The sequence below is a fragment of the Salmo salar genome, chromosome 14 (genome assembly GCF_965601325.2).
Source record: "Salmo salar chromosome 14, fSalSal1, whole genome shotgun sequence".
NCBI classification, from domain to species: Eukaryota; Metazoa; Chordata; class Actinopteri; order Salmoniformes; family Salmonidae; genus Salmo; species Salmo salar.
In genome coordinates, this window is record NC_138304.1 from 92,110,244 (window position 1) to 92,138,138 (window position 27,895).

A 27,895-nucleotide genomic window follows, 5' to 3' on the forward strand; every position below is an offset into this window, starting at 1 on the left:
GTTGCTTCAATATATCCACATAATTTTCCTTCCTCATGATGCCATTTATTTTATAAAGTGCACCAGTCCCTCCTGCAGCAAAGCACCCCCACAACATGATGCTGCCATCCCCGTGCTTCACAGTTGGGACGGTGTTCTTCGGCTTGCAAGCCTCCCCCTTTTTCCTCCAAACATAACAATGGTCATTATGGCCAAACAGTTCTATTTTTGTTTCATCAGACCAGAGGACATTTCTCCAAGAAGTACAATCTTTGTCCCCATGTGCAGTTGCAAACCGTAGTCTGACATTTTTTTGGTGCAGTGGCTTCTTCCTTGCTAAGCAGCCTTTCAGGTTATGTCGATATAGGACTCGTTTTACTGTGGATATAGAATTTTTCTTACCTGTTTCCTCCAGCATCTTCACAAGGTCCTTTGCTGTTGTTCTGGGATTGATTTACACTTTTCGCACCAAGGTACGTTCATCTCTAGGAGAGAGAACGCGTCTCCTTCCTAAGCGGTATGACGGCTGCGTGATCCCATGGTGTTTATTACTTGTGTACTATTGTTTGTACAGATGAACGCGGTACCTTCAGGCATTTGGAAATTGCTCCCAAGGATTAACAAGACTTGTGGAGGTCTACAATTTATTTTCTGAGGTCTTGGCTGATTTCTTTAGATTTTCCCATGATGTCAAGCAAAGAGGCAGTGAGTTTGAAGGTAGGCCTTGAAATACATCCGCAGGTACACCTCCAATTGACTCAAATGATGTCAAATAGCCCATCAGAAGCTTCTAAAGCCATGACATCATTTTCTGGAATTTTCCAAGCTGTTTAAAGGCACAGTCAACTTAGTGTATGTAAACTTCTGACCCGCTGGAATTGTGATACAGTGAATTTTAAGTGAAATAATCTGTCTGTAAACAATTGTTGAAAAAATTACTTGTGTCATGCACAAAGTAGATGTCCTAACCAACTTGCCAAAACTATAGTTTGTTAACCTCTCTGGGGTATGTGGGACACACTCGCCAACAGCCAGTGAAATAGCAGGGCGCCAAATTCAAAACAACAAAAATCTCATAATTCAAATTTCTCAAACATACAACTATTATAACCCATTTTAAAGATACACTTCTCGTTAATCCAACCACAGTGCCCGATTTCAAAAAGGCTTTACGGCGAAAGCATAACATTAGATTATGTTAGGACAGCGCCTAGACAAGAAAAACCACACAGCGATTTTCCAAGCAAGGAGAGGCGTCACAAAAACCAGAAATACAGCTAAAATGAATCACAAACCTTTGATGATCTTCATCAGATGGCACTCATAGAACTTCATGTTACACAATACATGTATGTTTTGCTCGATAAAGTTCATATTTATATCCAAAAAAACCATTTTACATTGGCGTGTAATGTTCAGAAGTGTTTTGCCTCTCAAAACCTCCGGGGAATGAGCACATCAATTTACAGAAATAATCATCATAAACGTTGATAAAATATACAAATGTTATTCAAAGAATTATAGATACACTTCTCCTTAATGCAACAGATTGTGTCAGATTTCAAAAAATCTTTACGGCGAAAGCAAACTTTGCAATAATCTGAGTACAGCGCTCAGACATCAAAACAAGCCATACAGATACCCGCCATTTTGGAGTCAACAGAAGTCACAAATAACATTATAAATATTCGCTTACCTTTGATGATCTTCATCGGAATGCACTCCCAGGAATCTCAGTTCCACAATAAATGTTTGTTTTGTTTGATAAAGTTCATCTTTATGTCCAAATACCTCCATTTTGTTTGCGCGTTCAGTCGAGTAATCCAAATGCACTGTGCTCGTGCAGTAAATTCAGACGAAAAGTCAAAAAAGTTATATTACAGTTCGTAGAAACATGTCAAACGATGTATAGAATCAATCTTTAGGATGTTTTTATCATACATCTTCCATAATATTCCAACCGGACGATTCCTTTGTCCTCAGAAATTAAAAGGAACACACCTAACCCTCACGGGAGCGCGCGCGATTGAGCTCATGTCATTTTCACAGTCATATGACTCCATATGCTCTTATTCTTTCCCCATTCACTATAGAAGCATGAAACAACATTCTAAAGACTGTTGACATCTAGTGGAAGCCTTAGGAAGTGCAAAATGACCCCACAGACACTGTATATTGGATAGGGAATCACTTGAAAAACTACAAACCTCAGATTTCCACACTTCCTGGTTGGATTTCTTCTCAGGTCTTTGCCTGCCATATGAGTTCTGTTATACTCACAGACATCATTCAAACAGTTTTAGAAACGTCAGAGTGTTTTCTATCCAAATCTACTAATAATATGCATATCTTACCTTCTGGGCCTGAGTAGCAGGCAGTTTACTACGGGCACGCCTTTCATCCGGACGTCAAAATACTGCCCCCTACCCAAGAGAGGTTAACAAGAAATTTGTGGAGTGGTTGAAAAACAAATTTTAATGACTCCAACCTAAGTGTATGTAAGCTTCTGACTTCAACTGTATAAACCAGATATTAAAAGACAGCACAATTAAAAAACATCCCACGTGGTTGACTGAGTGAGGGCATATCTGTTGTGAGGCAATATAATGCGGACATCCCTGACATCCCTAACCCCAGTGCCCTGTGTGTCCCAAATGGCACCTTATTCCCTATATAGTGCACTACCTTTGATCAGGGCCCTTGTCAAAGAAGTACACTATATAGCAGGGTTTCCCAAACTCGGTCCTCGGGACCCCAAGGGGTGCACGTTTACATTTTTTGCCCTAACTCTACACAGCTGATTAAAATTTTAAACTAATCATCAAGCTTTGATCATTTGAATCAGCTGTGTAGTGTTAGGGCAAAAACTAAACGTGCACCGAAGGACCGAGTTTGCTATATAGGGAAGGGAATAGGATGCCACTTGGGACTCAGCCCGTCTGTCAACATACTAATGGACAAGACATGTCGGTATTATGGCTGTTGTTCCCAGAAGCAGGGTAGACCTCCCCCCCCCCCTGCATGTTGCTTTACCGGGAAAGAGGAAACTGTTTCCAGGTCAGCTGCTAGATGGAGAGATGGAGGAGCGCGCGCCGTGATTCTGATTCAGATGTAGATCAAAGTTAACTCTGGAATGTAGCCAGTCTAGCTCTGTAATCAGCATGCACACTCCGGATGATTGGAGACACAGTCAAATATGCTCTCCCACTGAGATAGAGGGATCCATCTTGGAGTAAACGAGAGAGAAACCAGAAAAATTTGTGTTTTTACCTCCTGTATACTGGGTATTTTATTTTGTATTTTTTTTATTGAACCTTTATTTAACTAGGCAAGTCAGTTAAGAACAAATTCTTATTTACCATGACGGCCTACCCCATCATTGTATGCCGTGTATGCTGGGTGGTAGAGAGGGAACATGGGGGAAGAAAGCCTGACCCTCTTTCTCTCTCTCTCTCTCTCTCTCTCTCTCTATCTATATATATATATATATATTATATATAATATAATCTCTCTCTCTCTCTGCCTCTCTCTCTCCATTTCTGTCTCTCTCCTGTTCTCTCTCTCTCATTCACTCTCTCTCTCTCTCTGTTTCTCTCTCTCTGTTTCACCCTTTGTCAAATTCAAACGGCTTTATTGGCATGGTAAGTGTTACCACATACATTGCCAAAAGAAACATATATTGTAGACACATGATGACGCAGATAGATATTAATAGGAAAAATAATACTACTCAATGAGTAACAATTAACAGGACACAACAATTAAAAAATATATTTCACCATTATTTAACCAGGTAGGCCAGTTGAGAACAAGTTCTCATTTACAACTGCGACTTGGCCAAGATAAAGTAAAGCAGTGCGACAAAAACAACAACACAGAGTTACACATGGGATAAACAAATGTACAGTCAGTAACACAATAGAAAAATCTGTATACAGTGTGTGCAAATGAAGTAAGGAGGTAAGGCAATAAATAGGCCATAGTGGCGAAGTAATTACAATTTAGCAATTAACACTGGAGTGATTGATGTGCAGATGAGGATGTGCAAGTAGAAATACCGGTGTGCAAAAGAGCAGAAAAAAAGCAAAAACAAATATAGGATGAGGTAGGTAGTTGGTTGGTTTGATGGGCTATTTACAGATGGGCTGTGTACAGCTGCAGCGATCGGTAAGCTGCTCTGACAGCCGATGCTTAAAGTTAGTTAGGGAGATATAAGTCTCCAACTTCAGTGATTTTTACAATTCGTTCCAGTCATTGGTAGCATAGAACTGGAAGGAAAGGCGGCCAAAGAGGTGTTGGCTTTGGGGATGACCAGTGAGATATACCTGCTGGAGCGCGTGCTACGGGTGGGTGTTGCTATGATGACCAGTGAGCTGAGATAAGGCAGAGCTTTACCTACCATAGACTTATAGATGACCTGGAGCCAGTGGGTTTGGCGACGAATATGTAGCGATTACCAGCCAACGAGAGCATACAGGTCGCAGTGGTGGATAGTATATGGGGCTTTGGTGACAAAACGGATGGCACTGTGATAGACTGCATCCAATTTGCTGAGTGGAGTGTTGGAGGCTATTTTGTAAATGACATCGCCGAAGTCAAGGATCGGTAGGATAGTCAGTTTAACGAGGGCATGTTTGGCAACATGAGTGAAGGAGGCTTTGTTGCGAACTAGGAAGCCTATTCTAGATTTAATTTCGGATTGGAGATGCTTAATAAGACATGAATGAAGTCCGTTATTGTAAATAAGAATTTGTTCTTAACTGACTTGCCTAGTTAAATAAAGGTTAAATAAATAAAATAAATGAAATAGACAATAATGAAATAGTGAGAAAGACACAGGTAGAAATGGTATTGTTCTGGTTGTTCGTTCTCTCCATCTATCTCTCTCCCTCTCTTTCTCTCTCCCCCTTTCTTTCTCTCGCTCCCTCTTGTCTCTCCCTTTCTTTCTCTCTCTCCCTCTCCGTCTCTCCTTTTCTTTCTCTCTCTCCCTCTGTCTCTTCCTCTCTGTCTCCCTCTCTGTCTCCCTCTCTCTCTATCCGTCTATCAACATGGAACTCCTTGGCTCTTAAGGGTAGGGTGTGAGAGAACGGCTGGTACAGCTGTAGCCCAGAGTCTGTGGCAATGTGCCTGTGCCAGTGCCCGATGTGCACATTCCAACCTGGACGGCTGCACGCCATTGTCACATTATTGTGTTAGCGCTGTAAGCCCCATCCCCCTCCCTCTCCCCCCTCCACTCCCCTATAATCAGATCCTGCTATTGAGTCCCTGCCAATCGCACAGACTGCCTGTTACAGCCTCAATCACACAAACAAATAAACATACATAGTGAAAAACGGCACCTTTTCTAGTCCACAAATTAAAAGGAGGAAGTTTTGTCATGTTTTAGTTCAGCTGAAAATGTCTCAGAAAAAGTCACTGGAAAAAGTATATTGAAGTGAAGCCCTAATTCATCCTTGAACCAACATGCACAGTGGTTCAAAGCGTATTATTAAGTCACCCCTTGAGTGAAATGCAACTGATTGGCTGTGTTGCTGTCTGTTTACAGGTTTGTGATTGGCCGAGAGCGTCCGGGCCAGGTGAGCGAGGTGGCTGCTCTGATCCAACAGACTCTGGAGCAGGAGAGGAGACAGAGAGAGTTGCTGGAGCAGCAGTATGCCCAGTATGACGCTGATGACGATGAGGTGGGTAGCCTACTGCTGTCTCACCCTCCTACTGATACGTCTGTTAGTGTGGCCAATCAAATCCTATACAGTTTTATTAACTCATTCATAGGCGCTAGGAACCTACAACAATGTCTAACTTACTGACCCACTAGTTCACTCCTCTACTTATCAGGTATTCACAAAGCATCTCAGAGTGCCTTTTCGATTATAATGAGTATACAGTATATGGACAGGGGGGACCTGATCCTGGATCAGCCAGTAGCGGTGCATGGGTAAAATCACTGGGGAAGCCAAGCCAGAAAAAAAACATATTGCAACCTATGTGTTGTGATAATTGCGTTGTTTTCTCTATAACCTGTTAGTTCTTATGCCTTGTGACCATAATATTTAGGCCAAAGGTCGAGACAATAAGAAGACACAGTGGCAGAATAAATTCAGCCACACCTTTGTTTACAGTTTTTTACAATCACTTTGGCTCATTTCAATCATTTCGGATCCTTGATGTCATTTTTCAAAACTCTAGACACAAAACTCACAACCAATGATCAAAATGCAACTTTTTCAAAACTCTAACACTTTTTCCAATTGCTTGGATACAATACACATAAAGCTAAGATCATTTGTTCATTGAACTAAAATCACCTGTTCAAAATGACACAACTTAACATCAAAGTATTACCATTTCAAAATACAATTCACATATTACATCTGAGATGACTGTCTATTCATTTCATTACAATGATCTAACTATCAATTGATACAACTGATCAAAATGATAAGTAACTGTTGCATTACTCTTAATGCATAGTTTTTCTGGAAACTGACAAACAATGAAAGTTTCAGGATAACGAGATCCGTTGACACCAATTACCGTGGAACATGAACCAATTGGACTACATTATCTATGGATGTAATATTTTATCATCATTCTTTATCAGACACTGTTTCTATGGTCTCATGTACCACTTTTCCAGACCATGTTTTCAGATTTGACATTACTGTACACTCACTTTATTAGGTACACCTATCTAGTACTGGGTAAGACCTCCTTTTGCCTCCACAACAGCCTGAGTTATTCACGGTGTTGTACGTAAAGAGATGCCCTTCTGCACACCACTGTTTTAAACGGCGGTTATTTGAGTATTTGTGGCCTTTCTGTTAGCTTGAATGAGTCTGGACATTCTCCTCTGACCTGTCTCAATAACAAGGTGTTTTTGCCCACAGAACTGCTGCTCACTGAATGTGTTTTGTTTATCGCACCATTCTCTGTAAACTCTAGAGACTGTAGTGCATAAAAATCCCAGGAAGGCAGCTGTTTCTGATATGCTGGAATCACCATGTGTGGCATCAACAATCATACCACGGTCAAAGTTGCTTAGATTACTCATCTTGCCCGTTCTAATGTTTGGTCGAACAGCAACTAAAGCTCTCAGCTCTATATACTCTATATATTGAGTTGCAGGCAACCACATGATTCGCTGTCCGAATGTAACCTTCCTTGATGGGCTAAGTCAGGTCTGTAGAGCTGATGGCATGACCTATGTCATTGTGTGGGATAATGTCAGGTTCCACCATGCTCAAATGGTGCAAGCATGGTTTCAGGCCCATCCACAATTTACCACCCTGTACTTACCCCCATACTCTCCTTTCCTAAAACCCCATTGAGGAATTTTTCTCCACATGGAGGTGGAAGGTATATGATAGGCGCCCTCACAAACAAGCCACCCTTCTCCAGGCCATGGATTATGCATGCAATGACATCACGGCAGACCAGTGTCAGGCCTGGATTCGCCATGCCCGAAGATTCTTCCCAAGATGTTTGGCCAACGAAAACATCCATTGTGATGTGGATGAGAACCTATGGCCAAATCCACAAGACAGGGTTGATGGAAATATAGAAGTACAGTAATCAATCCTTTGTTTTGCTTTTTACAGTAAGCCAGGTGAGGAACACTGCAGTTTCTTTTTTTGTAGCTAATTATTTTTGCTTTGATTCAAAGAAACCTATGAGTGATTTTATTGTATTTCATCAATACATTTCAAATTTTGTTCAATGATTCCACTGTGTCTGTAGTATTCTCTTACTAGTCCTTTTACAGTGATGCATTTATGTGTAGTACCATAATGAAACATATATCACATATTTTGTACTACAATATTTAATGATTGAACGAACAACTACACAGTGAAACTATCGGTATTGTCACGCCCTGACCTGGAGAGAGGGTTTGTTTCTCTATGTGGTTAGGCCAGGGTGTGGGGTGGGCATTCTATGTTTTGTATTTCTTTGTGTTGGGCAGAGTATGGTTCCTAAGCAGAGGCAGCTGTCTATCGTTGTCTCTGATTAGGAACCATACTTAGGCAGCCTGTTTTCCTTTGGGGTTTGTGGGTAGTTGCTTTCTGTTTTGTTGTAAGTACCTGACGGAACTGTCGGCTGTCATTTTTGTTATATTTGTAAAATGTTCATTTTTGGCATTAAACTACAAGATGAACATATTCCACGCTGCACCTTGGTCTACTCATTTTGACGCCTGTGACAGAACTACCCACCACAAGAAGACCAAGCAGCGTGGGCAGGATGACTGGACCTGGGAGGAGATCCTGGACTGGGCAGGACCCTGGACAAGGCCTGGGGAGTATCGCCGTCCGCAATGGGAGATCGAGGCAGCGAAAGCGGAACGGCGATACTGGGAGGAACAGGCAAGAAAGCAACAACGGAAGCCTGAGAGGCAGCGGCAAAAAACAATTGTGGGGGGGGGGGGCACACGAGTAGATTGGCAAAGGCGGGTTTAAGACCTGAGCCAACTCCCCGTGCTTACCGTGGGGAGCAAGTGACCGAGCAAGCACCGTGTTATGCGGTGATACGCACTGTGTCGCCAGTGCGTACTCACAGCCCGGTGCGCTCGGTGCAAGCTCCTAACCGTTGCCGTGCTAGAGTTGGCCGGCAGCCAGGGAGAAGTGCACCGGCTCAACGTATCTGGTCTCCAGTGCGTCTCTTCGGCCAAGGTTATCCTGCGCCTGCCCTCATTCACCAGCACAGCCCAGTTCGTCCTGTACCAGCGCTCCGCCCTTGCTGGGCTAAAGTCAACATCGAGCCAGGACGGGTTGTGCCAGCCCTAAGCGCCAGACCTCCGGTGCGCCTCCACGGCCCAGTGTGCCCTGTGCCTGCTCTGCGCACCCAGTCTCCTATGCGTCTCCCCAGTCTGGTGAGACCGGTTCCAGCTCCCCATAGGAAGCCTCCAGTGATGATCAATGGTCCGAAGCCTCCAGTGATAATCCATGGCACGAAGCCTCCAGTGATGATCCATGGCCCGGAGCCTGTAGTGTTAATCCATGGCACGAAGCCTCCAGTGATGATCCATGGCCCGGAGCCTGTAGGGATGATCCATGGCATGACGCCTCCAGTGATAATCCATGGCCCGGAGCCTCCAGTGATGATCCATGGCACAAAGCCTCCAGTGATGATCCATGGCGCGGAACCAGTAGTGATGATCCATGGCACGGAGCCTGCAGCGAAGGTCCCCAGTCCGGAACCTACAGAGACGCTCTCCAGTGCAGAGCCTCCAGCGACGCTCTCCAGTCCGGAGCCTTCAGCGACGCTCTCCAGTCCGGAGCCTCCAGCGACGCTCTCCAGTCCGGAGCCTCCAGCGACGCTCCCCAGTCCGGAGCCTCCAGCGACGCTCCTCAGCCCGGAGCGTCCAGCGACGCCCCTCAGCCTCCAGCGACGTCCCCCAGTCCGGAGTCTTCAGCGACGCTCTCCAGCCCGGAGTCTTCAGCGACAATCTGCAGCCCCGAGTCTTCGGCGACGGTCTGCAGCCCCGAGTCTTCGGCGACGGTCTGCAGCCCCGAGTCTTCGGCGACGGTCTGCAGTCCCGAGTCTTCGGCGGCGGCCTGCAGCCCAGAGTCTTCGGCGGCGGTCGGCAGTTCAGAGCCTCTGGCGCTGATCCACGGTCAGGTTCCTCCGGCGACACAGAAGCGGGGGGATCAGCGGGCGGTGTGGGGGCTATGCCCAGAACCAGAGCCGCCGCCAAGTATAGATGCCCACCCGGACCCTCCCCTATAGGTTCAGGTTTGCGGCCGGGAGTCCGCACCTTTGGGGGGGTACTGTCACGCCCTGACCTGGAGAGAGGGTTTGTTTCTCTATGTGGTTAGGCCAGGGTGTGGGGTGGGCATTCTATGTTTTGTATTTCTTTGTGTTGGGCAGAGTATGGTTCCTAAGCAGAGGCAGCTGTCTATCGTTGTCTCTGATTAGGAACCATACTTAGGCAGCCTGTTTTCCTTTGGGGTTTGTGGGTAGTTGCTTTCTGTTTTGTTGTAAGTACCTGACGGAACTGTCGGCTGTCATTTTTGTTATATTTGTAAAATGTTCATTTTTGGCATTAAACTACAAGATGAACATATTCCACGCTGCACCTTGGTCTACTCATTTTGACGCCTGTGACAGGTATCTTGTGTGTGGGTGATCTAAATTAATGTTCCTATGGTATTTCATGATAAATTAGTTATTTGAACCAATGATTCTGCAAGTGCAAGGTTTCTTTAAAGATATGAATGCACAATGCAATGATTTGAACATGGACAGCCTGTGTTAGAAGTGATGACCATTTTGAGTTTTGTGTCTAGAGTATTGAAAAATGATCACAAGGTTCTGAAATTAGTGCCAAAGGGATTGTAAAAAAACTGTAATCACAAAACCGGAGAGCAACATCTGTTCGGTGAAGTCCACAAAGTGTTTTGCATGTAACAAGCAGTTACATGACCAACAGCATGGTCAAGCAAGTTAACATTTCCAACATTTTCAGACTACTAAACAACTATTGATTTAGAACCCCAGAGAGTTACTGCAAGTTGCAAAGAAAACAGGAGCTGCCTCCACTATTCCAACACCATTTCCACTTCAACATTTCAACATCATCTAATCACCTATGCTTAATAAGTCTAATACAGTGACAACTAAAAGATTCCAAAAACGATTTAGTCCAATCAACATAAGCTAAATATCATGTGGCTGGCCATAGTTCTGATTTCTGTATGTGTGTGTGTGTGTGTGTGTGCGTGCGCCTATGCGTGCGCCTATGCGTGCGTAAGTAGAAAAAACATGTTGACTCACCCTACTTGTAGAGAAATACCAATGTCATCCTCCTCTCATGTTGCTGAAACGGTCTATGACTAGTTTTTGTTGTCCTAGTTTTTGTTGCTCGCTAGCATAACGTCCTTTCATGGGCAATGATTAGCCAGCTAGTTAACATTAGCCTACTGCATATAGCTTCCATCCTCTCAGGCCAGAGGCATAATGTATGAATTCATGGTTGGATCAGAATCGCCGTTATAATCATTGTACGGAAAATTAAGTAAAATCAGTCCAAATCCATATCTCCGTCCATACCTAATTTAGGAAAGGTATAATTTTAGCTAGCTAGCCACCAGAGGACAACAACACAACACGATGCAACAATTCAAGTTGTTTCAGTCAAATGACATTTGGCTTGATGTGATGTGATTGGTGTGAAGCCATATCCAAACTGGCTTCCCTTGACACTTTCTTTTGGTGCGTCAGGACCATTCACAGTTGAGCTTACTCAGTTTAGCTCAATGCTGATTGGCTATTATCCTTTTATTTTTTTTATCAAGGAAGTACAAATGCTCGCTGGCTTCCCTTGCATTCAATTATACGTGCGGCAACAATATCATCCTCTTTTTGGCCAGACAGCATCAGATAAATGAGACACAGGGGCGCTGTTTCGCTCACTCAGATGCTTTCTCCGGTCAGATACATTCAGCCTCTTGTGAATTGAAGGAAAATTATGAAACACAGAGAAATGAAAGATACGTTTTTGTATGTTTTTTTTATTTTGTTATTGGTACATATTTGGGGGAGGCCTCGCTTCCCTTGGCATCCATGAGTACACGCCACTGAGATCAGCACTCCTACTCTGAGAAGCTTTATACATACGGTCCCAGATCTGTTTCACCATACTAACGACAGACCTGTGTGGTCACACTGCACTCCAATCTTCTACAACAGGTCAGTCTTGGTCATGAGTTGTGGTAGTCATTATGTCATGTCAAATCAGGCGTTGCTAAACATAGTTCAACAATAATGTGGCTGTTCACTTCAAAAAAGCCTCTAGGGCTGTTTTCCTGTGTTTGCGGGACTGCCAACATGTTTTCCTGTGTTTGAGGGACTGCCAACATGTTTTCCTGTGTTTGAGGGACTGCCAACATGTTTTCCTGTGTTTGAGGGACTGCCAACATGTTTTCCTGTGTTTGAGGGACTGCCAACATGTTTTCCTGTGTTTGAGGGACTGCCAACATGTTTTCCTGTGTTTGAGGGACTGCCAACATGTTTTCCTGTGTTTGAGGGACTGCCAACATGTTTTCCTGTGTTTGAGGGACTGCCAACATGTTTTCCTGCCTGTGTTTGTTCTAGCACACACTAAAGCCCATTACCATACACTCATCATTAGTGGGTCAGGAGGCTGGAGGACAATAAAGCCACCATTTCCATAATGGTAGCGTATTGCCATGGCAGCGAGGCTGAGGGTCTATATTAAAGCCCCATTTAGAGGCGGAGGTGGGAGACACCGGGTTAATCACCATGTATCTAAGTGGAGTAATGCACATCCTATAGGCTCTGGTCTGGTGATATATGTAGGAAATATGTATGGTAATATACTGTATATGTCTGATATATGTATGGTAATATACGGTATATGTCTGATATATGTATGGTAATATACTGTATATGTCTGATATATGTATGTAATATACTATATATGTATGGTAATATACTTTATATGTCTGATATATGTATGGTAATATACTGTATATGTCTGATATATGTATGTAATATACTATATATGTCTGGTAATATACTGTATATGTCTGATATATGTATGGTAATATACTGTATATGTCTGATATATGTATGGTAATATACTGTGTATGTCTGATATATCTATGGTCACCAACCAAAACAAAAACCAAAAACTCCCTGATGCGTCCTTTAGTGGTGTCAGCACCTCGGTCCCGTGTGGCTCAGTTGGTAGAGCAGGTTGTTTGCAACGCCAGGGTTGTTGGTTCGATTCCCACGGGGGACCAGTACGGAAAAAATTTATGAAATGTATGCACTCACTACTGTAAGTCGCTCTGGATAAGAGCGTCTGCTAAATGACTAAAATGTAAAAATGTAAAATGTATGGTAATATACTGTATATGTCTGATAATATACTGTATAGTAATAGACTGTATATGTCTGATATATCTATGGTAATATTCTGATATGTATTTATTTTTTACCTTTATTTAACAAGGAAAGTCAGTTAAGAACAAATTCTTATTTTCAATGACGGCCTAGGAACAGTGGGTTAACTGCCTTGTTCAGGGGCAGAATGACAGATTTGTACCTTGTCAGCTCGGGGATTCAATCTTGCAACCTTGCGGTTACTAGTCCAACGCTCTAACCACTAGGCTATGCTGCCGCCCAGCGTATGGTAATATACTGTATATGTCTGATATATGTATGTATCCCCGCCACCCAGCACATCATGATTAGATAGATAGAAAATCAGAGAGGGATTTAGAATGGCATTTGGCGGTGTTGGGCTGTAGTATCACATTTCAGGTGAGACCCAGGTGCAGACAACGTCGAATTAACAACAGTTTATTAATCCAACAGGAGCAGACAAAAGACAGGTCAAGGCTGACTGGGGTCAGTAATCCAGATAGGTGGGGCAAAGGTACAGGACGGCAGGCAGGGTCAGGGAAGGCAGAAAAGGTAAAAACCGGGAAACTAGAAAACAGGAACAATCGTGTGACAGGAACAGAGGGAAAACCGCTTGACAAAACAAAACGAACTGGCAACAGACAAACAGAGAACACAGGTATAAATACACAGGGGATAATGGGGAAGATGGGCGACACCTGGAGGGGCGTAGAGACAATCACAAAGACAGGTGAAACAGATCAGGGTGTGACAAGTAGATTCTGTGTGTGTGTGTGTGTGTGTGTGTGTGTGTGTGTGTGTGTGTGTGTGTGTGTGTGTGTGTGTGTGTGTGTGTGTGTGTGTGTGTGTGTGTGTGTGTGTGTGTGTGTGTGTGTGTGTGTGTGTGTGTCAGACCTGGGATAGCTATAGTTTTAACTATGCTATGTGTAAAGCAGGGGTTGGAACAAAAACATTTTCCAATCATTATGTTCTGCGTTCCGTTCCACTGTTCCGAGCAGCAAAATAAAGTTATGAACCGGTTCTAACAAAAAAAGTAACAGTTTAAATGGTTATTTTCTGTTCATTTTTAAACCTCTGAAATCGAAATCACTTTCATTCCTGGTTCTATTTCTGTTCCTTGAAAATGTTTGTTATTTTCCGGTTTTCGGTTCTGTTCCCTGAACCAGTTCCAACCCCTGGTGGAAATGAACTATACTGAACACAAATATAAACGCAACATGCAGCAATTTCACCGATTTTACTGAGTTAAAGTTCATATAAGGAAATCAGTCAATTTAAATAAGTGAATTAGGTCCTAATCTATGGATTTCCCATGACTGGGAATACAGATATGCATCTCTTGGTCACAGATACCTTAAAAAAAGGTAGGATCAGAAAACCAGTCAGTATCTAGTGTGACCACCATTTGCCTCATGCAGCGTGACACATCTTCTTCACATAGAGTTGATCAGGCTGTTGATTGTGGCCTGTGGAATGTTGTCCCACTCCTCTTCAATGGCTATGCAAAGTTGCTGGATATTGGCGGGAACTGGAACACACTGTCGTACACATCGATCCAGAGCATCACAAACATGCTCAATGGGTGACGTTTCTGGTAAGTATGCAGGCCATGGAAGAACTGGGACATTTTCAGCTTCCAGGAATTGTGTACAGATCCTTGCGATCCATGCTGAAACATGAGGTGATGGCGGCGGATGAATGGTATGACAATGGACCTCAGCATCTTGTCACTGTATCTCTGTGCATTCAAACTGCCATAGATAAAATGCAACTGTGTTCGTTGTCTATAGCTTATGCCTGCCCATACCATAACCCCACCACCACGGGGCATTCTGTTCACAACGTTGACATCAGCAAACCGCTCAGCCACATGACACCATACACGTAGGCTGTGGTTGTGAGGCCAGTTGGACGTACTGCCTAATTCTCTAAAATGACGTTGGAGGCGGCTTATGAGAAATTAACATTAAATTCTCTGGCAACAGCTCTGGTGGACCTTCCTGCAGTCAGCATGCCAATTGCATGCTCCTTCAAAATTTGAGACTGTAAGGATCGACACTGGAGACGAGCAAGTACAGGGAGTGAACATTTACTGGAAAACAGACATCAAACCGAAACAAGAACATTGTCTGGACAGAGGGAACAAAACGACATAAGGACAAAATGCTGACACGGGGAACCAACTGAGGAACAGACAGATATAGAAGGGCAATCAACAAAATAATGGAATCCAGGTGAGTCCAATATTGCGCAGCTGCGCGTAATGATGGTGACAGGTGTGCGTAATGAAGGGCAGCCTGGCGCCCTCGAGCACCAGAGAGGGGGAACGGGAGCAGGCATGACAGCACCCCCCCTTTAGGGGCGCCACCCGGCTTCCCTCCTGGGTGAGCCTGACAGGCCTGCCGAGGCATGGGAGTTGGACAAGCTGGCTGAGGCGTAGAAGCCCGACGAGCCAGCAGAGGCGTGGGAGCCTGGCGTGCCCGCTGAGGCGTGGGAGCCTGATGAGCCGGCTGAGGCGTGGGAGCCTGATGAACCGGCTGAGTTGTGGGAGCCTGATGGGCCGGCTGAAGCATGACGTGGGGTGGGCGTCTGCCGAGCCAACCGGGGCAAGAAGACCTATCAAGCCAGCTAAGGTGTGGAAGCCTGACAAGCTAGCTGAGGCACCCCTGCTTCCATCGGCGACGGCACCCAGACCCGACATCACCAACCAAAACAAAAAACAAAAACTCCCTGATGCTTCCTTTAGTGGTGTCAGCATTCTGTAAGGCTCGACCCTGGAGACCAGAAGCAAGTACAGGGAGTGAACATTTACTGGAAACATCAAACCAAAACAAGAACAGCGTCTGGACAGAGGGAACAAAACGACATAAGGACAATAATGCTGACACGGGGAACCAACTGAGGAACAGACAGATATAGAAGGGCAATCAACAAAATAATGGAGTCCAGGTGAGTCCACTATTGCGCAGCTGCGCATAATGATGGTGACAGGTGTGCATAATGAAGGGCAGCCTGGTGCCCTCGAGCACCAGAGAGGGGGAGCGGGAGCAGGCGTGACAGAGACATCTGTGGCAATGTGTTGTATGACAAATCTGCACATTTTAGAGTTGCCTTTTATTGTCCTCAGCATGAGGTGCACATATGTAATGATCATGCTGTTTAATCAGCTTCTTGATATGCCAAACCTATCAGGTGGCTGGATGATCTTGGTAAAGGAGAAATGCTCACAAACAGGGATGGAATATTTTTTTCTTTATGGAACATTTCTGGGATTTTTTATTTCAGCTCAAGAAACATGGGACCAACAGTTTACATATTGCGTTTATATTTTTGTTCAGGGTATTTTTCAAGGAGAACAAATAATGACATTGAACATGGGACTACAACTATATGAATACAGATCCCCAAAAAGTAAAACTTTTAAAAACTATTTGAATCTTGCTATTGTAATAATCACAAAGTTACTACAACTTGATGTCAACTGACAATTGTATGCAGTCACTACTGTAAGTCGCTGTGGAGCGTCTGCTAAATGAGTAAGATTTAAATGTAAGTGTTACTGTATTACCTTATGTCACTCATTATTCAAATATATTTGTTAGTCATTTTGAAGCTGCAAAAGTGGTCTACTCTGATGTTGAGGTGATTCCATGTCCCTCATTTAATTCTAGGCTAAAATATTCATGTCTAAGAGCCCTCTAAAACATGTGCTTATGATCATATATTTAGACTAATTTCACTAACTGTTGTAGTTTTTGGTTCTAATTCAAATATTTGGCAATATCAAAGAAAATAATTGCCTTTTAGTTTAAACTATAAACTATATTCGACTACCTCAAGTATTTATGTGTATCTATGCGTGATGATTTCATATACTACATTTTTATTTGGCCAAACGTCCATTACTGTTTGTCATTAATTGCATGTCTGTCTGTGTGCTGGGAACACCAGCCAAACCAAAAGCTCCACAGCTTTCTGATATTATCAGTCCTAAGCTGCGTTTAGGGTGAATAATGTGCCATGTGGTAGGAACTTAATGTAATATTTATGGAGCTATTGATATTAATGCTGTCATTTTATTGCAGAGCATAGATCATCTTACAGAATTCATAATTGTTTACCATGTCGGTTATGCATAATGAATGTTTTGCTAGTTTCAATTCGGTGTGAATTCCCCAGTGTGGAGTCCCCAGTGTAGGTTCCCAAGCACCGTTTTGACTGCCTGGGGTAGCTATGGATTCTGTAGGAATGTCAGATGTATTTGTAATGGTAATTCAATCATCACTATTATACTGTGTGCTGTCAGACTGTAAGACTCAATGGCACCCTATCCCCTATATAGTGCACTACTTTCGATGAGAGAGAGACCCCCCCCCCCCCCCCCCCCGCATGGCAAACACTCAGGGTTAAATCTCTGACTGGTCAGCCCTGAGTAAGTCAGCAAGGCTTTAGATGTGTCTGTCCAGATCGTCAGCCATGTAAACACACACACTATAAATGCACTATAGCAGATATTTGTTGAGAGCAGCAAGAGAGAAATGTTCTGCTGTACCATAACAAAGCAAGCACCAGATGTTTCTAATAATGTTTCTGTGTGTGTATGTTTGTTTGCTCGCCATCTCTGTAAGCTCCAGCACCAGTGTCTCTGAGGTGTCAATCACCCAGTGTGATTCTGGCAGAAGGACCAGAGAGAGGGTGCCAGGATGGATCATTCGATCCTGGGTAGAGCAAGCCCTGGGTCTGCTTGGCTCTCCCTGCCTGGCTCTCTGCAACCAGATCTGAGGCTGCTGCAGGCTGCAGCAGAGCCAAACTCCTCTTTATAAGCATGTCTGTCTGGATCACAGGCTGCCAGGCTGTAGGGAAGAGAAGCACATAGAGTAACCTGCTGTGGCTGTATTCTAGACCACACATACTGCACAATCATCCCTCTTCCTTACTTACCCCCCCTGTAACCCTAACTCTGACCCTCTCCTCATCCCCATCCCTCAATCATCCCCCTTCCTCACCTCACCTCATCCCCCAGCTTTACCAACCCCCCCAACCCTGACCCTCTCCTCAACCCCCCATCCCTCAATCATCCCTCTTCCTCACCTCACCCCCCAGCTTTACCCCCTAACCCTAACCCTGACCCTCTCCTCAACCCCCCATCCCTCAATCATCCCTCTTCCTCACCTCACCCCCCAGCTTTACCCCCTAACCTGACCCTCTCCTCAACCCCCCACCCCTCAATCATCCCTCTTCCTCACCTCACCCCCCCAGCTTTACCTACCCATCAACCCTGACCCTCTCCTCAACCCCCCACCCCTCAATCATCCCTCTTCCTCACCTCACCCCCCCAGCTTTACCTACCCATCAACCCTGACCCTCTCCTCAACTCCCCATCCCTCAATCATCCCTGTCCTTCTCATTTTGACAGGACCCCTGTCATCCTGTACCCAGACCGGACAACCGGTCTCTCGCTCACTCTCGCTAAGTCTGTTTCTCTCTCTCTCCTTTCCTCATAATAACACAACCACCTCTGATTAGTTATGAAAAAACATCAGTTATGAACTTAACCATCCTCTCAGTGCTGTTGACTTTTGGAGGCATTATTGTGAAGCACAGAGACTCTGCCTTCCGCTTCCATCCTGAGAAAGAGAGCTGAATTTACAACCTTGGCTGAGAGAAAGATTACACTGGTGTATTTGTTGTCCTCGCTGTAAAGAATATTAATCGTTTTCATTATCAAATGCAACATTGGAGTGGCAGGCAGCGCTTCTTAAAATAGGAAGGGATAACTCAATGAAAGTTAGACTAAGAACAACGAAAGAGAAGATGAAAACACTAAACGAGCTTTAGATACATAATACTGTGTGTTCCCAGTGACATGTACGACTAGTTATGGAATGTATTCTCATTTCTCATGTTGTGTGTGTGTCTGTGTGTGTCCTCAGACTGGGGAGTACGCCACTGATGAGGAGGAGGAGGCGGGGCCGGCCGCGGACGGTGGTGGGGATGAGGAGGGCGACGGGGAGAAGAGCATCGAGGTGTTTGATTTGCCAGAAACAGATGACATCATTTCCCCCTCAGAGTTGGACGCTACCAAACTCTACCAGACATTCAGAGAGGTCACTCGAACACCCCTTTCATTTGTCTATTGTATTTATTTTATTCTATTCTTCTGTCTATTTCATTAGTCTAAGTATTTGAGCACGCCAAAAAATACAGAAGTTCCAACAAAAACGTCTTATGTATTTTCCTCACACTAATATCACTAATACTGTGGCCTGGAACTTTGTACAACAACTCTTTCTCGTTCCTGATTGCAACAAAGCCAAAGAGTAACACATGACTGAAATGTAGAATTTGGTCGTTACTTTCTTCTAGAACCCATTTTCCTTTTTTAAAGGAGCCAACCTGCTAGTAATATTGACTGAAAAGCCTTACTAGCACTGCTGACAACAGAACAGTTTGTCCCTCACTCCACACTTGTGTGACACATTTAACAAATTGCCTGAGCTGCACTGCGGTGTTCTGGATATTGAGTGAGAAATCATGTAATCTCTACTGTCCCAAGACCTCTACTCTCTCTCACTGGGACTCTCCCTCTCTCTCTCTCCCCCTTTCTCTCTCCACCTTTCTCTCTCTCTCTCTTCACTTTCCTCAACTGCCTCTCTTTCTTCACTTCTCTCTTACTACTGTCGTTCCTATATCCCTTTCGCTTTCTGTCACTCACTCTCCACGTTTCTCTCTCTGCCTACTGACTCTCCCTCTATTTTGGATCGTTCTATCTCTCCCTCTATTTTGGACCTTTCTCTCTCTACTTTGTACCTTTCTCTCTCTCCCTCTATTTTGGACCTTTCTCTCTCTACTTTGTACCTTTCTCTCTCTCTCTCTCTCTCTCTCTCTCTCTCTCTATTTTGTACCTTTCTCTCTCTCCCTCTCTACTTTGTACCTTTCTCTCTCTCCCTCTCTACTTTGTACCTTTCTCTCTCTCCCTCTCTACTTTGTACCTTTCTCTCTCTCCCTCTACTTTGTACCTTTCTCTCTCTCCCTCTCTACTTTGTACCTTTCTCTCTCTCCCTCTACTTTGTACCTTTCTCTCTCTCCCTCTCTACTTTGTACCTTTCTCTCTCTCCCTCTCTACTTTGTACCTTTCTCTCTCTCCCTCTACTTTGTACCTTTCTCTCTCTCCCTCTCTACTTTGTACCTTTCTCTCTCTCCCTCTCTACTTTGGACCTTTCTCTCTCTCCCTCTCTACTTTGGACCTTTCTCTCTCACTCTCCTTCTTCTTGGTTCTGTGAGTCTCTCCCTGTCAGTGGTAGAGTGTGCTGTCATGCATGGGCTGGGCTGTGTGGTTCTTCTCAGTGGTTGTGTGTGTGCACGAGGCTTGTCCAGCACAGAGGCTGCGCAGCCAAGTGTTTGATCATCAGATCGACCTCCTCCCTTTCTACTCCCTCAGCTGCAGATCAAGCACACTGTCACCGAGGCAGAGATACAGAAGCTCAAAAACAAGGTAAGAAATGTCCCCTGCTGTCATCTCTAAGATGAATGGTATGAAAGGCAAATGAAGTGCAATAAACGCATGAGAAATAGACATATGTTTGTAAAAAGGACGTCATGGGACAGTGCAGGGTATAATAATTTCTATTTTAAGTTATTTCTGAATATTTAAGGCAATTGCATGTATATTTCAGCAGTTTAGCTTCACTGCACGGCAGAGTTGCCTCTTGCAGTTTCATGTCAAAGGTGTCTGGGCAGTGAGAGAGCCAGTGGTTAAGTGAGAGTGACATGCAAGCAGGCAGAGCTTTCTAAAAGTTCCTGGTTTATCCTCACGAGGACAGCTTAGCTCAAACTGCAGGAAATGATTTAGAGATATTAACTGAATTCAATGACTGGATTTAGTGAAATTGAAAGATAAGCTTGTTGGTGTAATACTGAGCATGAGCTGCTCTGGTGGTCCTTGGGAGAGGGTTGCTTTAGAAGTTTTCCCTGAGGAGTAGAAGGATTTAATACAATAACAATGTTTAGAAGGAGGTCACACCAATAAACTAAGCTCAACGAAAGGCTTGTCAGTACACGGTCTGTTAGTTTCTCTTTGTTGTGAAGGCTGGATAGTGAGCCTTAAGTCAAGTATATTGGAAGAAACGTTTGTTTATTTTTCAAGCTATAGCACACACTATTTTGCAAAAGTAGGTTTTAAAGGAACAAAGACTTTAGTCTGCTTTGTGTTTTTCTTTTTGCCATGGAAACTCAGGTACAGTATGATAGTCAACCCTAAAAAAGAGACGGTGCTATGTTTTTTATGTTATGTGTTTAACCCATAGCACCGTCTCTTTTGAAATGTTGACATCTTCATGTTTTGTTTGCTTTGCTTACTTACTTCCTAGTATTGAAGTACTGGTATCATGACAACATGTATATGTATACCATAGTGTGTCTAGTCAGTCAGCTGGCTTGTGCATTACAGTATTTGGAAATCTGTCAATACTGTATTTGTGTTCCAGTGTTTGTTTTTAATGACGTACCTAGTGGTGAGTGTAGGCCGTGTTGGTGTGTGAGTGTAATACCATGCTTATCTGTGCTTGTCTATCCCAGCTTGCTGTGGTGGAGAGGGAGAAGGCACGCTGGGAGAAGGAGAAGAGCCAGCTGAAGGCCAGCATGGAGGAGAACAAGGAGAGGATGCTGAAGCTGGAGAGTTACTGGATCGAGGCTCAGACCCTGTGCCACACGGTCAACGAGCACCTGAAGGAGGCTCAGTGCCAGTACACCACCCTAGAGAAGAAGTACAACAAGGCCAAGAAACTCATCAAAGACTTCCAGCAGAAGTGAGTCAGAGTCTGGTGCTAAACTGATCTAAATTAGACAATATACAGGTTCAATATACTGTAACGTTCTTAGCCTTGGTAAGGCTGTTAAGTTACGAACCCAGGTTCTATCACCTATTCGGGAGTTACTCATCCCCAGATCTGTTGCTCTGGTCAGGTCAGTAACTAACCACACATTTCAGACGTGTTGCTCTGGTCAGTAACTAACCACACATTTCAGACGTGTTGCTCTGGTCTAGTCAGTAACTAGCCACACACTCCAGACGTGTTGCTCTGGTCTAGTCAGTACCTAGCCACACACTCCAGACGTGTTGCTCTGGTCTAGTCAGTACCTAGCCACACACTCCAGACGTGTTGCTCTGGTCTAGTCAGTACCTAGCCACACACTCCAGACGTGTTGCTCTGGTCTAGTCAGTACCTAGCCACACACTCCAGACGTGTTGCTCTGGTCTAGACAGTAACTAGCCACACACTCCAGACGTGTTGCTCTGGTCTAGACAGTACCTAGCCACACACTCCAGACGTGTTGCTCTGGTCTAGTCAGTACCTAGCCACACACTCCAGACGTGTTACTCTGGTCTAGTCACACCTAGCCACACACTCCAGACGTGTTGCTCTGGTCTAGTCAGTACCTAGCCACACACTCCAGACGTGTTGCTCTGGTCTAGTCAGATCCTAGCCACACACTCCAGACGTGTTGCTCTGGTCTAGTCAGTACCTAGCCACACACTCCAGACGTGTTGCTCTGGTCTAGTCAGTAACTAGCCACACACTCCAGACGTGTTGCTCTGGTCTAGTCAGTACCTAGCCACACACTCCAGACGTGTTACTCTGGTCTAGTCAGTAACTAACCACACACTCCAGACGTGTTACTCTGGTCTAGTCAGTAACTAACCACACATTTCAAATCTGTTGCTCTGGTCTAGTCAGTAACTAGCCACTCAGATGTGTCCATGTCATCTGTTGCTATGAGTGTAAAACTGGTTGTTTATGACTGAAAACCTGAAAATGTATTACTACATTATTCAGACTACTTTGGTTCATATGGACATGTCAAACCTTATTATTGTCCAAGTTTAGAGGCCATTTCAAATTGTTGCTTATTTTAGGTAATACACTCACTATATGTTATTCAAACCCTGTTATTTTCTTATAGTATGTTTATCAAACAATTTCACAAACAAATTCCACCCTTTAGTCTGGAGGACATTTTAACCAAGTGGCACTCAGTTGAAGGATTGCTTTAGAGAGAAAGAGCTGTGTTGACTTCCTTCCTGTGCAGCTCTCCTCCACACCGCAGCCGCTTTCTCAGCAGTGAGTTGATCTCTATGGTCATTCTCATCAGAACCGCTTTGCCCCTCTCCGCTCTGAATGCCTTTAATTGCCCTTGCCCTTGATGCAACATGTCTGTATTGAGTTTGGTATGGTTGTCTGTGCGTGTGCGAGGGAGCCTTGCGTACTTCAGCCCTGCTGAAGAGAGAGGCAGGACTGTGTGTGACTGTCACTCTGACTTAAGTTCACTGAGCTCCTATTCTCCCTGAGATATTCTCCTTTTACCATCTATACATGTTCACACACACACACACACACACACACACAGACACACACACACACACACACACACACACACACAGACACACACACACACACACACACACACACACACACACACACACACACACACACACACACACACACACACACACACACACACACACACCCCACACACACACACACACACACACACACACACACACACACACACACACACACACACACACACACACACACACACACACACACACACACACACAGTCCCATTCCCTTACCCCTGTACACTCCTGTTAAAGGAGACAACACAGAGATGAGCTCTACCCATCCCTTCTCATCCCTGTCCTCACCCCTCTGAGAGGAGCTGTCCCCAACCATCCAACCACCTAACACTCTGTCCCTGTCCTCACCCCTCTGAGAGGAGCTGTCCCCAACCATCCAACCACCTAACACTCTGTCCCTGTCCTCACCCCTCTGAGAGGAGCTGTCCCCAACCATCCAACCACCTAACACTCTGTCCCTGTCCTCACCCCTCTGAGAGGAGCTGTCGCCAACCATCCAACCACCTAACACTCTGTCCCTGTCCTCACCCCCTTGAGAGGGGCTGTCCCCAACCATCCAACCACCTAACACTCTGTCCCTTTCTAACCTCACCCCTGTCAGAGGGCCACCAACATACCTTTCTAACCTCACCCCTGTCAGAGGGCCACCAACATACCTTTCTAACCTCACCCCTGTCAGAGGGCCACCAACATACCTTTCTAACCTCACCCCTGTCAGAGGGCCACCAACATACCTTTCTAACCTCACCCCTGTCAGAGGGCCACCAACATTCCTTTCTAACCTCACCCCTGTTAGAGGGCCACCAACATACCTTTCTAACCTCACCCCTGTTAGAGGGCCACCAACATACCTTTCTAACCTCACCCCTGTCAGAGGGCCACCAACATACCTTTCTAACCTCACCCCTGTCAGAGGGCCACCAACATACCTTTCTAACCTCACCCCTGTCAGAGGGCCACCAACATACCTTTCTAACCTCACCCCTGTCAGAGGGCCACCAACATACCTTTCTAACCTCACCCCTGTCAGAGGGCCACCAACATACCTTTCTAACCTCACCCCTGTCAGAGGGCCACCAACATACCTTTCTAACCTCACCCCTGTCAGAGGGCCACCAACATAGCTTTCTAACCTCACCCCTGTCAGAGGGCCACCAACATACCTTTCTAACCTCACCCCTGTCATCAGAGGGCCACCAACATACCTTTCTAACCTCACCCCTGTCATCAGAGGGCCACCAACATACCTTTCTAACCTCACCCCTGTCATCAGAGGGCCACCAACATACCTTTCTAACCTCACCCCTGTCAGAGGGCCACCAACATACCTTTCTAACCTCACCCCTGTCAGAGGGCCACCAACATACCTTTCTAACCTCACCCCTGTCAGAGGGCCACCAACATACCTTTTTAACCTCACCCCTGTCATCAGAGGGCCACCAACATACCTTTCTAACCTCACCCCTGTCAGAGGGCCACCAACATACCTTTCTAACCTCACCCCTGTCAGAGGGCCACCAACATACCTTTTTAACCTCACCCCTGTCATCAGAGGGCCACCAACATACCTTTCTAACCTCACCCCTGTCAGAGGGCCACCAACATACCTTTCTAACCTCACCCCTGTCATCAGAGGGCCACCAACATACCTTTTTAACCTCACCCCTGTCATCAGAGGGCCACCAACATACCTTTCTAACCTCACCCCTGTCAGAGGGCCACCAACATACCTTTCTAACCTCACCCCTGTCAGAGGGCCACCAACATACCTTTCTAACCTCACCCCTGTCATCAGAGGGCCACCAACATACCTTTCTAACCTCACCCCTGTCAGAGGGCCACCAACATACCTTTCTAACCTCACCCCTGTCAGAGGGCCACCAACATTCCTTTCTAACCTCACCCCTGTCATCAGAGGGCCACCAACATACCTTTCTAACCTCACCCCTGTCAGAGGGCCACCAACATACCTTTCTAACCTCACCCCTGTCAGAGGGCCACCAACATACCTTTCTAACCTCACCCCTGTCAGAGGGCCACCAACATACCTTTCTAACCTCACCCCTGTCAGAGGGCCACCAACATACCTTTCTAACCTCACCCCTGTCAGAGGGCCACCAACATACCTTTCTAACCTCACCCCTGTCAGAGGGCCACCAACATACCTTTCTAACCTCACCCCTGTTTGAGGGCCACCAACATATCTTTCTAACCTCACCCCTGTCAGAGGGCCACCAACATATCTTTCTAACCTCACCCCTGTCATCAGAGGGCCACCAACATACCTTTCTAACCTCACCCCTGTCAGAGGGCCACCAACATACCTTTCTAACCTCACCCCTGTCAGAGGGCCACCAACATACCTTTCTAACCTCACCCCTGTCAGAGGGCCACCAACATACCTTTCTAACCTCACCCCTGTCAGAGGGCCACCAACATACCTTTCTAACCTCACCCCTGTCAGAGGGCCACCAACATACCTTTCTAACCTCACCCCTGTCATCAGAGGGCCACCAACATACCTTTCTAACCTCACCCCTGTCAGAGGGCCACCAACATACCTTTCTAACCTCACCCCTGTCAGAGGGCCACCAACATACCTTTCTAACCTCACCCCTGTCAGAGGGCCACCAACATACCTTTCTAACCTCACCCCTGTCATCAGAGGGCCACCAACATACCTTTCTAACCTCACCCCTGTCATCAGAGGGCCACCAACATACCTTTCTAACCTCACCCCTGTCAGAGGGCCACCAACATACCTTTCTAACCTCACCCCTGTCATCAGAGGGCCACCAACATACCTTTCTAACCTCACCCCTGTCAGAGGGCCACCAACATACCTTTCTAACCTCACCCCTGTCAGAGGGCCACCAACATACCTTTCTAACCTCACCCCTGTTAGAGGGCCACCAACATACCTTTCTAACCTCACCCCTGTCAGAGGGCCACCAACATACCTTTCTAACCTCACCCCTGTTAGAGGGCCACCAACATACCTTTCTAACCTCACCCCTGTCAGAGGGCCACCAACATACCTTTCTAACCTCACCCCTGTTTGAGGGCCACCAACATACCTTTCTAACCTCACCCCTGTTTGAGGGCCACCAACATACCTTTCTAACCTCACCCCTGTCTTCAGAGGGCCACCAACATACCTTTCTAACCTCACCCCTGTCATCAGAGGGCCACCAACATACCTTTCTAACCTCACCCCTGTCAGAGGGCCACCATTATACCTTTCTAACCTCACCCCTGTCAGAGGGCCACCAACATACCTTTCTAACCTCACCCCTGTCAGAGGGCCACCAACATATATTTCTAACCTCACCCCTGTCAGAGGGCCACCAACATACCTTTCTAACCTCACCCCTGTCAGAGGGCCACCAACATACCTTTCTAACCTCACCCCTGTCAGAGGGCCACCAACATTTTTTTCTAACCTCACCCCTGTTAGAGGGCCACCAACATACCTTTCTAACCTCACCCCTGTTAGAGGGCCACCAACATACCTTTCTAACCTCACCCCTGTCAGAGGGCCACCAACATACCATTCTAACCTCACCCCTGTCAGAGGGCCACCAACATACCTTTCTAACCTCACCCCTGTCAGAGGGCCACCAACATACCTTTCTAACCTCACCCCTGTCAGAGGGCCACCAACATACCTTTCTAACCTCACCCCTGTCAGAGGGCCACCAACATACCTTTCTAACCTCACCCCTGTCAGAGGGCCACCAACATACCTTTCTAACCTCACCCCTGTCAGAGGGCCACCAACATACCTTTCTAACCTCACCCCTGTCAGAGGGCCACCAACATACCTTTCTAACCTCACCCCTGTCATCAGAGGGCCACCAACATACCTTTCTAACCTCACCCCTGTCATCAGAGGGCCACCAACATACCTTTCTAACCTCACCCCTGTCATCAGAGGGCCACCAACATACCTTTCTAACCTCACCCCTGTCAGAGGGCCACCAACATACCTTTCTAACCTCACCCCTGTCAGAGGGCCACCAACATACCTTTCTAACCTCACCCCTGTCAGAGGGCCACCAACATACCTTTCTAACCTCACCCCTGTCATCAGAGGGCCACCAACATACCTTTCTAACCTCACCCCTGTCAGAGGGCCACCAACATACCTTTCTAACCTCACCCCTGTCATCAGAGGGCCACCAACATACCTTTTTAACCTCACCCCTGTCATCAGAGGGCCACCAACATACCTTTCTAACCTCACCCCTGTCAGAGGGCCACCAACATACCTTTCTAACCTCACCCCTGTCAGAGGGCCACCAACATACCTTTCTAACCTCACCCCTGTCATCAGAGGGCCACCAACATACCTTTCTAACCTCACCCCTGTCAGAGGGCCACCAACATACCTTTCTAACCTCACCCCTGTCAGAGGGCCACCAACATTCCTTTCTAACCTCACCCCTGTCATCAGAGGGCCACCAACATACCTTTCTAACCTCACCCCTGTCAGAGGGCCACCAACATACCTTTCTAACCTCACCCCTGTCAGAGGGCCACCAACATACCTTTCTAACCTCACCCCTGTCAGAGGGCCACCAACATACCTTTCTAACCTCACCCCTG

General features: G+C 45.8%; 1 protein-coding gene across 5 annotated transcripts in view; it reads left to right on the plus strand.

Moving 5' to 3' along the window:
- LOC106570463 (neurabin-1) overlaps window positions 1–27,895 on the plus strand; it is a 149,525-nt gene that overhangs the window by 66,128 nt on the left and 55,502 nt on the right. For all 5 annotated transcript variants that reach the window (XM_014142825.3, XM_014142829.3, XM_014142830.3 and 2 more), the window contains exons 6-9: window positions 5,525–5,660; window positions 18,801–18,974; window positions 20,309–20,362; window positions 21,445–21,674. In XM_014142825.3, the coding sequence (XP_013998300.2) occupies window positions 5,525–5,660; window positions 18,801–18,974; window positions 20,309–20,362; window positions 21,445–21,674 (594 nt within the window). The remainder of the gene's footprint in view (window positions 1–5,524; window positions 5,661–18,800; window positions 18,975–20,308; window positions 20,363–21,444; window positions 21,675–27,895) is intronic.